Source organism: Manduca sexta, chromosome 10 (genome assembly GCF_014839805.1).
Source record: "Manduca sexta isolate Smith_Timp_Sample1 chromosome 10, JHU_Msex_v1.0, whole genome shotgun sequence".
Classification (NCBI taxonomy): domain Eukaryota; kingdom Metazoa; phylum Arthropoda; class Insecta; order Lepidoptera; family Sphingidae; genus Manduca; species Manduca sexta.
Window position 1 is genome coordinate 11,278,730 of NC_051124.1, and position 12,294 is coordinate 11,291,023.

Sequence of the window (12,294 nt, forward strand, 5' to 3'; positions counted from 1 at the left end):
TTTGGCTTCTTAATTTTGTTCAGCTACTTCCGCGTCTGACTGTACAATGAATATTGAATAAAACTATATCAAATAACCTTATCAGCACTACAATATCCACTCGTTGTTTTCAGCATTAAGCATCTCAATACGAATGTGTGCGAAGCGGTATCAGCTACCGAGCATTGTTGACTAAATGTGTGAGCAAATGTTTTTTGTAACATTGATAGCGCTGGGTGTTAGTTCTACGTCCCTTGATTTTGATTAGCCGTTTTCAATATAGATAGGTGTGGATGAATGGTTTAATATACCAGTGGCAAAGCGTCCATACAGCCCGATTCCTACCGGCGTCCCTTTTAGGTATATTTACGTTTGTCTTAGTTATTGTTTTCTATTAAATTGGGCATAATATGTTACCTAAGGCATTTCTTTTTTGCCGTGGGTTACCTTTTGAAAAAAATTATCCTTCGCCACTGTAATATACATAAATATCATGCCTCCATCTCATAGGGGTAGGTTGTTTTCAATGTCAACATCGGGGTAATCCTGTGAACGGTATACTGGATTTCCCCAGCTTAACGACAGCAGGGTTACAAAGGAAGGAAAAAGGAAGTGAAGGATGAAGGAAAACGGGTATAGGATTTCGGTGGGAATGGCTGTAGGAGTGGTTCATAGGGATAGGTACAGGCTACAGATAAAGACTCGTTGTTTTTATTCCAATATATAATATTATTTATATGTAGAAACATTATGTGCTGGAAAATGATTAACGGCTAACGGAAAATGACTCATGCTCGCCTGTATAAAAGCTATAATTAATAAACAACATAGGCATATGACTTGCAATTTATTGTTGAAAATTCGACAGTCATTAACAAACCAAAAGTCTAGAAAGATCACTAAGTAGGGGTAGTTCATCAAGAATGCCGGCATGTGTGTCTTTTGACCAACCCTCGTGCCCCAAATAAGTCCTAAACAAACTGTTGAGGTCAGTGCCGGGAAACTCGCGAGATTTAATTACGTTAGGTCAAAGACAATAAGTATACAGACGGTATTCTCAAATATGTATATCCCTCGACGGTCGACCAATTATGTTAGCCTGTTTAAAACCGGATATACACAGACTGATTTCGGACCACGACACACTTACGTGGGCCTCTGTGGCGGGTTTTACACCGTATTGTACTTTGTTCAATATCCCAGCGGATAAAAATATAATACCGCCACCTAACTAACTACTAACTTCATGCGATATTTATGTCAGTAATTTGTACCTTATATATAACAATTGGTGTCATAAACTAACTTCAGAATTGCATTTAATAACAAATTGATCTAAAATAATAACACACAAATAGAGCAATGCAAACATCACTAACTGTTAAGATTTCTGATTGTGTATAACTAGAAAATATCGTTCCATTAAGGGTTGGGAAGAAAATACGGCTACAATTTTTCCTTTATCCTTATTGAATATAGGTTAATTGAATAGTATCAAGATTTTATGTGATTATGTTTACGCTAATGTTTAAGATAATAGAGCTAGATTACAATAGAGTTTTAATAGCTTATCAAATGTACGTGATCGAAAGTCTTTGTAAAAAACAAGAACGATTAACCTCGACTCGTCCTGAATCGATTGTCTTCGAAACCGCTTTGATCAACGAACCAACCAAATCATAATTAAACGAGCGTTTCACAAAATCTGTACATTAAATCGACATGCACGAACGGTCCTTTTTTATTGGCGCCGCGACCTTCAAGTCAAATGTTTCCTTACAATTTTCCATATCGTTCGATAGTACCGGCGTTGCGCAAACTCTACATTCGCTATCGACATTATCGAAATGTTATCTATAGACTAGAGATAACGAAGCCGCCGCACAATGTGCACCGTCTTTAAGAAAACTTAAACCGACGCTACAAGTGCACGGGTGAACGGGTCGGGCTCTCATCTCGTTTATCTTATCGACAAAAACATCGATACATCTCTAGTTAAATCACGCGCATCATCGACTCGATGCCATTGGGTCCTCGATCGTTATCTAATCTGTGTGTACAGTGCGATACGATGTCGGCGGGCGTCGAACGTGTTGCGCTATTAAATATTAATATTGTGTTGTGTAGAAATGAATGGTGAATGTGCCTTGACCTCGTTTTGAGTAGTGTTGTGATCAATCGATATGAGGGTGACAGTGTCGTGGACGCAGACTGTGGAGTGCGTGCGCGAGTGTGCGTGGCAGACGTTCTACTGCGGGTTGAACACTTGCGAGGTGCTCGCCGTGGCGCATCCTCTTATGCAGCCGTTTCCGAACTTCGACGCGGTGGTCGCAGCTCCGACGTATGCTTGTCGATGTTTGTATTTTCCATACTTAACTAAATTTATATTAATCGTTGTAACAAATGCATACAAAAATTACTTAAAATATTGGTTTTGGTGACATATTAGCGACCCGTAAAGAGACAAATATGACGCGACACGCGACAAAGAACAACGGTCCGCGAATGTATATTAACGTATTCATCACTCGACGCATTGTCACCACGCTGTTTTGTGCGATATTGACGACTTGTCGATAAAACAATACACAGCCCATCACTAAAATTGACTCTACAATTACTTGTCGATTAAAACAACCCAAAGGTATAACCGCCATAAAGACTTGAGTAAATTCTTGTTAGATATTTTATAGCGGATAATAAATTTGTATAAATAAGTACCTAATGACGATAGACGTGCCCTTATCATATCGTGGAACGAAAATATCTTTGCGAAACCGAATAAGGCGTTACTAGAATATGTTTGTTTTTAGATTATAGCTTTGGCACCGGAGGGGGAGGGGGGGCACAGTCGCGGTCAAGTCACAAGAATGTATAATTTAATTTAATTTTGAAAATAATAGACACAAGGAAAAAGTAGGTATTTTATTAATAATACGTTTGCCAACAAACAAAGTATTGTATAAAATTAATTAAATATTGAAAGTGCTTAAATAAAATATTATGTTTAACAATTTTAATTAGTGGCCCACCTAGGTCGTGGACCCAGCCCAAGGCCCACCTTGGGCTGACCCCCAGGTCATGACCCCCATGGTCCCCCCCCTGGATCCAACCTTGGCGACAAATAACATTAAAGCGAATGATTATAAGTTCATGCGAATACACAATGACTTTTAAATATACAAACACACGCCATTTATCTTCAGAGGGGTAGGCAGAGGCTAAATTAGTGCACCAATTTGTTGCCGTGTGTTTCTCGTCCCATGATGTGATAACAGGCGAGTTTATCTCCATGTCTGACACAAATTCCAGACCTGGGGCTAATTCTGAGAAGAAAAAACCAGTACATTTTTCCCGATCCGAGATTCGAACACGAAACCTTAGGGCGAAAGTCGTATCGCGCCTTTGATACAAATACGCCGCCAAGACAATCACTACTAGTTTTCAAATATTGGCATATATTCAATACTAGCTTCCGCCCGCAGCTTCGCCCGCGTGGATTTCGGACTTCAAAAATGGAGGAGGTGCTCAATTTGTCGGGATGTTTTTTTTAATGTATGATGGTATGCAGGTGGTCCGATTGTCCGGGCAGGCTCTGATGATGGGATCCTGGTGAAATCGAAGGAAGCATATAGCATGATTCAGTATTCACGCGTGATGGCTTATTATTAGCGTATTTCATGTATAACTTTGGTGTTTCTATACCGATTTCTATGATTCTTTTTATGGAATATTTAATAATGTTAACTTTTTTAATTAGGGATGACTGAGAGTGTTATAAACGTAAGAGTAGACAAATATAATGAGAAAGCTTCGAACTGCTAAGCTATCGGGAGTTACACGTGTTATTGTGAGTCAACCATAAAAGATAGACATATGCTGTCGTGGGATATTTTTTATATAATTTTAAGGAGAACATTTCCGTCATACATGATTTCTGTGTAGCTTTAACCATTAAAGTTGCACACGCGACGGAAGCTTAAAAAATGGAGTAACTTCTCCCGTTTTCCCAACATTTATTTATTTATTTATTTATTTATTTATACATATATTATAACACCATAACAGTTGAAACCAATGCGATGTTATACAGATTTAATTTTAACAATCTACTTCAACACATCTATGAGCCATTTCAGTGAATTCTGACAGGTTACATATAAATATATCCAAGTTCTGAGATATAGTATTAAGCAATCGTATGGCCCGCGACAAGGGCGCAAACCTTAGAATATTTGTTCGCGGTGTTTGAAGGCGGAACAGTGGTAGGTGGCGCCGAGTGCTGACGCGACATTTCCCTTCACTGCTCTGCTCCTATTATTTGTAGCGTGATGAACAGTATACTATAACCAGCTAAGGAGTATGAAAAATAATTGTACCAAGTTTCGTTAAAATCCGTCGAGTAGTTTTTGTTTCTATAACGGTTATAGAGACAGACAGACAGACAGACAAAAATTTTACTAATTGCATTTTTGGCATCAGTATCGATTCCTAATCACCCCCTGATAGTTATTTTGGAAATATATTTCATGTACAGAATTGACCTCTCTACAGATTTATTATAAGTATAGATTTAAGCTATATTCAGAAATAAAATCAAATCCAATATCTACATTACTTTAAAATTATCTCTGATTTATTCGATGTAATTAATCTTCCCAACAAAGGCATCATTTTAAAAGGTAGTTCTAATTGTTTACGTTTCATTATTTCCATCCCTGAATGCTATACACAATATTACGCATTATACAATCTGCAATTTAAGTGGTCACCAGTTGCCGGGGAATAATAAACTGTCATGTTTCCATTACAAAAATCACATTCGCAGTATGATGAACTTAATTGAAAACGGATCGGCAATATTGTTTCGCCGTCAGTCAAATTATTTGCATTGCTAAATTTGTCGAATGGAAAATATTTTCCGTTATATTAAAATATTTTCAAAGTGTGGGTGGGTTTGCAATTAAACAATCAAATTACCGCCAGATGGCGCTGGTGAATAAAATTCATATTGTAACATTACAAATTAATTTGCAATTTGATGTTGTAGCCACGTTGTAAATTTTATGTTCTATGTAATGGCTAGGTTATGAACGTTGGAGTGATAAAGTTAACTCTTAAGTGTTTGTTTTGTGAGGGTTGTGAGACGCAGTTTCAGTATATTATGTAGTTACTAGCCCACAACGTCGTCTGCGTGGACTTAGGTCTATCTGACTTTGTTATAACCTCCCGATACACCTCCTCGTAACACAAGACACTCTTTACGCGTGTGGCCCGTCTCGCCCGCATGTTCATCAGTCCCCGAGTTACCTTGTTAGAGGAAATAAAGCTCAATATTATTCATTTATTATATATTGAATCCAATGATTCGTTTTGGTGTGATACGTCAAAAAATAGACAAAAATTTCAATAGTTGTTCTTTACATTCTGTTACCTATTCCTCGCATCTTCCAAGTGATTTATTCCAACAATATTTAATCTACGCTTTAAATTTACAAACATATAAAATTGCCTGTGGCCCTGCCCGCATGGAAACGATCTTCCAGGATAAATTCCCCCTTTCCGGGATAAAAAGTAGCCTATAACACTCAGGAATAAAGTAGCTTCATATTAGTAAAAGAAGTTTTCAAAATCAGGTTTAATAAATCTTGAGATTGGCTCGTTCAAATAAACAAAAAAATCAAACAAAGAAACTCTTCAGCTTTATATATTAGTATAGATACGTATAAATTTGTAGCATGTTTAAAGCAAAATTTATTAAACTGCACAGTGTCTGTAACATACATATATTTTTTAAACCCCCAATGAATGCACGGCGACAGACGGATCCCAACATCCAATTATAACTTTTTCACGAAATATAATACAATTTTTAATTTATTCGTTACTGTTGTTTTCGCGAGTAACGATTGCGCTTTTGTTTATTTTATAAAACGTCGAGTGTTGTGTGCAAAATAATTGGCAAAGTTTAAATGGTACTGCGCGAGTTTGTGCTAATTTTTCGCACCTGATTTTATGTGACGGCGTCGCGCGTGTCGACGTCGGCTAGACGTTTTGAATTATTATAATGTTTCTTTTTCAAGTATTAATGTAAGATTCAAGTTGTTATGCTGGCGCGCAAGGCTGCGTGGTTCGATTCCCTGGTACGGATGTATTGATGAGGCGTAAATAAATATTTCGGATTGTATTATTAGTACTGAATCCTCATCTGCATCTCTTCTCGAGATCATCTCTAGACTTTTTTAATATGAAGTGCATGTGACTGTTGTGTGTTTTAATGACGTTGAATTATGTTTGTCCATTTGGCATGAGATATTGTCTATATAATATGTATTTTTGGTGATATTAGGATATGTTTTATATCCGCCCGGATAGCGACCGCCGTACACATGATGTTAAAACCCGCCATAGTAGCCCACGTAAGTGTGTCGCGTTCCGGATCAGCCTGTGTATATCCAGTTCCAACAGGCCAACATAAGTGTGTCGACTGCTGAGGGGTAACCATATCCCGTCAGTCGACAAAGTATTGAACCCCACTTCACTTACCATCAGGTGCAGTGGGGGGGATTTCCCGTTCAGATATTAAAAATAAATACACGCTCAGGGACTCATAACAAAAGCATTGTGTTTATCCATCTTGTTTTTTGTAACAACCGCTAATACGTAGCTACGCTCTGAGGTCTATTGGAAATAACTTTTTATGTATTTTTATTTGTAACAGTGGCTAAGGGTCCATATAAACCGTTTCGCGCCGGCTTCGTTTTATGTAGTATCTAATTATCATTAGAACAATTTGCATACCGAATTTATGCATATTAATACCTATATGTTGTGTTGGGTTCTCTTTTGGATAATTTCACCATTCGCCACTGATACATAGCTTTTTATATCAGTGGTGAATGGTGGTATGCTATTCGGTTTAAACTAACTGAACTGGTCTTAAAGCAGTCCTTTGTCAGAGCAACTGAGTGCTACGTAACGTTGAATCTTGAACCTTATTTACATATATATCTTTATTATATTAAACTATCGAAATATTGTTAATTAAAGGTTTAAATATGATCATAATTTATGGTTAAGATGTAGAGCGACAAGGTTTTAAAAAAAAAGTTTACGCGAAATATGTTATTATTAAAAATAATGTCCACAAAAACATACATTATCAATGTTTTAAAATCTTTAATTAAGTGTTCGCGTGTCAGTTTTCCTTCTTCATGTTAAAGTTAACGACGAGTTAAAATATTATGGCAAATATAATTATGGACTTTACTGGAAATACGAATAAATTACGTAAAAAAATAAGCTTTAAGCTTAACGAATAAGATCTAAATTATAATGCTAGAAATTAATTTAGATTTTATGTTTATTGAATAATTAGATAGAGATACTTGCAGTGAACTGTTCAAAGTTAGTTGCAATCTCCAACGTTACAAGTTAGAACTTTGATAATGTATGCATATTGGAATCGATGATAGCGTTTAAAGGTAACTTTGGTTTCTAGTTATGTATATTAACTAATAATAACTATGTTGCAAATATCATAATATTAATCTTTGTTCTAAATAAAATATTTGATGTCTTATATCAACAAGGTAATCAAACAGTAGTTTATAGGCACCTGATAAAAAAAATATGTAATCAATTAACAACTCCAATGCTAAAACAATCATGATCTATGTTTGACTAAGGAAAAGAACGATAATTGTAGAGTTCGGGAGATTCGAGTCTCGCAACAAATTTATAAACAAAAACCCTATTTACAATTGAAATATGTTTAAAAGCACTTTGGCAAAAACAAGCGGTCTCTTAGCCGGCTTGAAGTTGCGATTATTAGCGAAGTTGTCCAACGCGAGCGGGCAATTTGGCAAGCGGTCGCACCCCGCGTCCCACCCGCGCCCCGCACTCGCCCGTAATGCACGACCGCCGACCCGGTTCCGATGTACTTTTAAATAGTTTTACAATACAAAAAGCTAGAGAAGTTTTAATGCATTGCTAATGTAAATTCTACGAAGAAAGTTTCGCTACAACGCTACAGTCAAAGTGCAGTAACTGCAGTTGCGTAGTTGCGTAGCGGAAAATAGAGTCTACGCGATACGTAGCGCTTACGTAGACCATCTACGCAATTGCTACGAAATCGATTTCATAGTTTTTACTGTTTTTCCTTGTAAAGTTAATAAAATTGGTAATATCGAACTTATTAGACGTCGTTCGGTGACACATAACTTATTTTTATCTCCGGAGACAAAGACAACTAACAAAAATACTTTCATAATCGTACACTATCAGTAATAAAGTAAACGAACATGATAACATCACACCAAATTGCCAAAGTCCAATCATATTCCAATAGTTTATTAGGTCGATTTTCATTAGCAGAGGTTACCAGATTCGATCAAGTCAGGTGCGCTTGGCAAACAAAGTAATTGAGCCCTTGCGAGCCGCGATAACGAAACCACCGTAGGGTCCCTGTGATTTCGGTAAATTGTGGATTTTAGTTATTAACTTTTTTTTATTTTGGTACAGCAAATTTAATGCAATACACCTAACGGTGAGGATAGTTCGATGTTACGACTTATCCAGTACTGCCAAATTATGTTAACAAATACCATGTACGTTGGCTGAATCTGTATTGTGACTGATATGAACATTTTACTATGTTTACGTCTGCTATCCAGTTAAGTACATTCAGTAAAACCTACCGTAATGGGTAACCTAACCAATTTAATATTATGCAAGACTATTACTATTTATTTTTTTTATTTTGTATAGTTTAAAATGAAGGCAAAATGCAAATATAGTAACTTCAACTTTTCAGACGAACATGAAATACCTCATCTTTATAACCATGTAGGCTGGATGGTATTCGAAACGTCTGGATTAAAAAATTCAAAAATAGCTCTAAAAAATTCGTAACGTAATTTTATTTCAATTTAACTGTCTAAGGCTGCTTTTCTATACACTCCTTTAGAGATCTAAAGCCTCTAATCTAAATTAAAACGTGAAATTTTAAATTTATATACTTATCTTTTTACTACTTACTTATGTTATGTTATGTTATGTATAAAGAACGTGTGAAGGCTTAGCATTTAATTTTTTATTGATTAATGTGTCTACGTGAATGATAGTAGATTGGATAAAATAAATTCTTTAGATATATTTAACATCATTGACTAAGGATTATATACTCTTTGTTACTACATTATGATAGTAATATTATGCGATGAAAAAGTGTTTTTTCTTATATTTTTTGTTTTGCTGATATATTTCATTGACATAGAAATTCATAAGCTGCCAGTCAAGGCATTTGTCTTATAGTTATTATACGTGTGGTTACCCCACAATAGAATCGGGCTATAACTGAAAGAAAAGTCGAAAAGAAAACTTGTTAAAAGTAAATCTATTAGACGTGGGAAATTGGCGTTTAGACAAACGTATCTGTTTGTGGGCCGACATACGCCGTTAAGCTAGGGCTGCCACACGTTCTGGTTTCTCGGGAATTTACTAAATTTGCATTCCTACATAGAAAATAGTTTTTATGAATTACTACGCGCTGAAATCCGCTGCCTAAGCTTGACTCTCTTTTATGATTATAGAAAAAATATAACTTAGGAAAAGAATTAATAAATTATATATTATGTTTAAACAATAACATCGGGTTATGTATTGTACGTATGTGTAAACTAATCTCACGGCCCACTGTTTTAAGATTATAATCTTGACTTGCAAACTTTTAAAAGTTTACAAAGTTTTTGAAATAGAAGTCTCTGGTCACAATCAATATTCAATTTGATCCAGCAACTCTGTCGTCTGATTGGTATCAGCATAAAACAATGTCATCCCTACGTCGGTTTCACGTGTTACGATATTAGTTCGATGTTTTATAGGGAAACTTACGCCCATATTATCATTTAATGTATTTGTTTTTTGTTTATAAATTGAGTTTACACCGCGCCGTGGAACTTGCCTTCAGCCGTGTTAATTGACAGTCCATAACTTATACGAGGTTTAACGTATTTTTAACTAATTTTCGTTTATGAAATTTTAATTTGCATACTGAATTTATCATAAAGTTAAAGTTTGTCCAAGGCCTTTTTATTAAAAAAAAAGGTTTGTGTATTTCCTTTTAAATTAAGTATTCTATTACACCTTGGTGTATATTTGTGTATTCTGTCCGACTCATAATATGGTAGCCCTAGTTAAAGTTATGTGTGGAATAGTTCCTATTATGCCTATCATTAGACAGATATAGGTATGATCGTATGTCCTTATTATTGTATAAATAAGTTATTTTTTTCGCGCAGTTATTTTTATCATATTGACATAGTACAGAGGACCGATAACAGTAAAAAAATGATAATTCTGACAGTAGGAAATAATCACTTGTTTCCTGTTATCATTGCCACCTTGTAGTTTGCTTAAATATTGACGGTTGACGAATCTCTTTTTAATTCCAAGATTATCTTTACATGTAAATAATAATAATATCAACCCCGTATTATATACTTGCCCACTGCTGAGCACGGGCCTCCTCTACTACTGAGAGGGATTAGGCCTTAGTCCACCACGCTAGCCTAGTGCGGATTGGTAGACTTCACACACCTTCGAAATTCCTATAGAGAACTTCTCAGATGTGCAGGTTTCCTCACGATGTTTTCCTTCACCGTTAAAGCGAACGATAAATTCACGAAGAATACACACATGATTTTCGAAAAGTCAGAGGTGTGTGCCCTTGGGATTTGAACCTGCGGACATTCGTCTTGGCAGTCCGTTCCACACCTAACTAGGCTATCGCCGCTTATGCAATAATAATTTCTTATTTACTAGCTGTGCCCGCGGCTTCGCCCGTGTGGAAATCAGTGTGTCACAAAGTTTTTTTCGCGTAAATCCTGACCCACGGGATTTTTTACAACCACGAGATCTCTTCGACGTTAATCGTTATATTTCAGTTAATTTACATAAAACTGTTATGTACTAGCAACCTAAACCTACTTCAAGAATGTACTGTATGTAATGTACTTATTCTTTACATGTATTATTATTTTTTGTTTTTATTTGTTACAACATAGGAAATAGTTTTTATACGACAGTAACTCAAAAACCTTATCCAGGTTCATTTAGTTGCATTACATTGTGGTGTTAATTGATTTTGAATATTATTTCCATGAAGACAATGTCGATAATAGTTTGACAGAAAGAAATTGCTACGCTGCGTTCCGCCATGTATACGCTGGCCCGTAGTCGCACGATTCCCTCATTGTTAACAATATTTGTTTAAGGGGGATGTTTGCCGGGGTCGTGTTTGTTAAGGTGCGCTACCGCGTTAATACAACCCTCGGTGCCGGGGCGCGTTGTTGTGTCGACCCCAGAGATGCTTTTGTTTCTTATATTCATTAATCAGTGTGAACGTGCGGTCAGGAGTTTTTAAAACTATTTTTAAGTTGTACATTGTCAATTATTCTTCTACTTTTCTTCTCTAAAGTGTTCGTTCGGTGCAAAATACTTATTTAAAGCAATCAGGTATTCTGTCAATTATATTATAAAATAATATGTCTAAAATTTTTTAGGAACTGTGACTTGGTTCGTAGCTCTTCAGATTTATGTATTTCATAACTGAGTTTCTCAAAGTTAGTATGTATTGAGTATAAGTTGCTGAACATTAAAAATAAAACTTTACCTTGCATTATATCTAGCTTGATTGATCAATCTTTACATTCGATTGCACTGAATTATTAAATCATTTTAAAAAGTAATGAATACGGTTATTGTAACTAGAATATATTTGAAATATTTTTTAAATTCCATTTATGTTTTCTTTTCTCAAACACTTCATATTAAACATCCAAATATCATATATCATAAACCACTTAAAATTCCCAAACTGGTGCTTCAAGACGCACGTAGCTCGGGCGGGAGTCTAATTGGGCTGGCGTGGGACTCGGCTAATTGTCGCGTGATTGGGTGCACGCCAAATAAGCGAGCGAGCTCATTTACCGAGCCATGTGATACCTACGCACTACATATCCCATAGAGGTAGGCAGAGACTATGGAATGCCACTTCACTGTCATAAATTCCTTATATATATGATATGGAACGTAAAGGATTTTTTTTTTTATTATATGGGGGTCAAACGATCATACGATTCACCTGATGTTTAGTGATCGGCGCTGCCCATGAACATCTGCAATACCAAGGGACTTGACATGAATTACGTAGAATTTTAAATAATAAAATATATTATAATTAATATAATTATATAGAGTTTTCATATTTATCCGATTACGTCACGTTAACAATTCCAGTGTCATCCATCTAGT

General features: G+C 35.8%; 1 protein-coding gene across 5 annotated transcripts in view; it reads left to right on the forward strand.

Moving 5' to 3' along the window:
- The window catches only part of LOC115441916 (atypical protein kinase C), a 243,989-nt gene that overhangs the window by 209,377 nt on the left and 22,318 nt on the right, over nt 1-12,294 (forward strand). Inside the window, exon 1 of one of the 5 annotated variants that reach the window (XM_037437258.1) lies at nt 1,872-2,334. The exons of the other annotated variants lie outside the window; for them this stretch is intronic. Coding sequence (XP_037293155.1) covers nt 2,163-2,334 — 172 coding nt within the window. The 5' untranslated portion in view covers nt 1,872-2,162. Of the gene's footprint in view, nt 1-1,871; nt 2,335-12,294 lie in introns of those variants that run through there. 5 annotated transcript variants of the gene reach the window in all.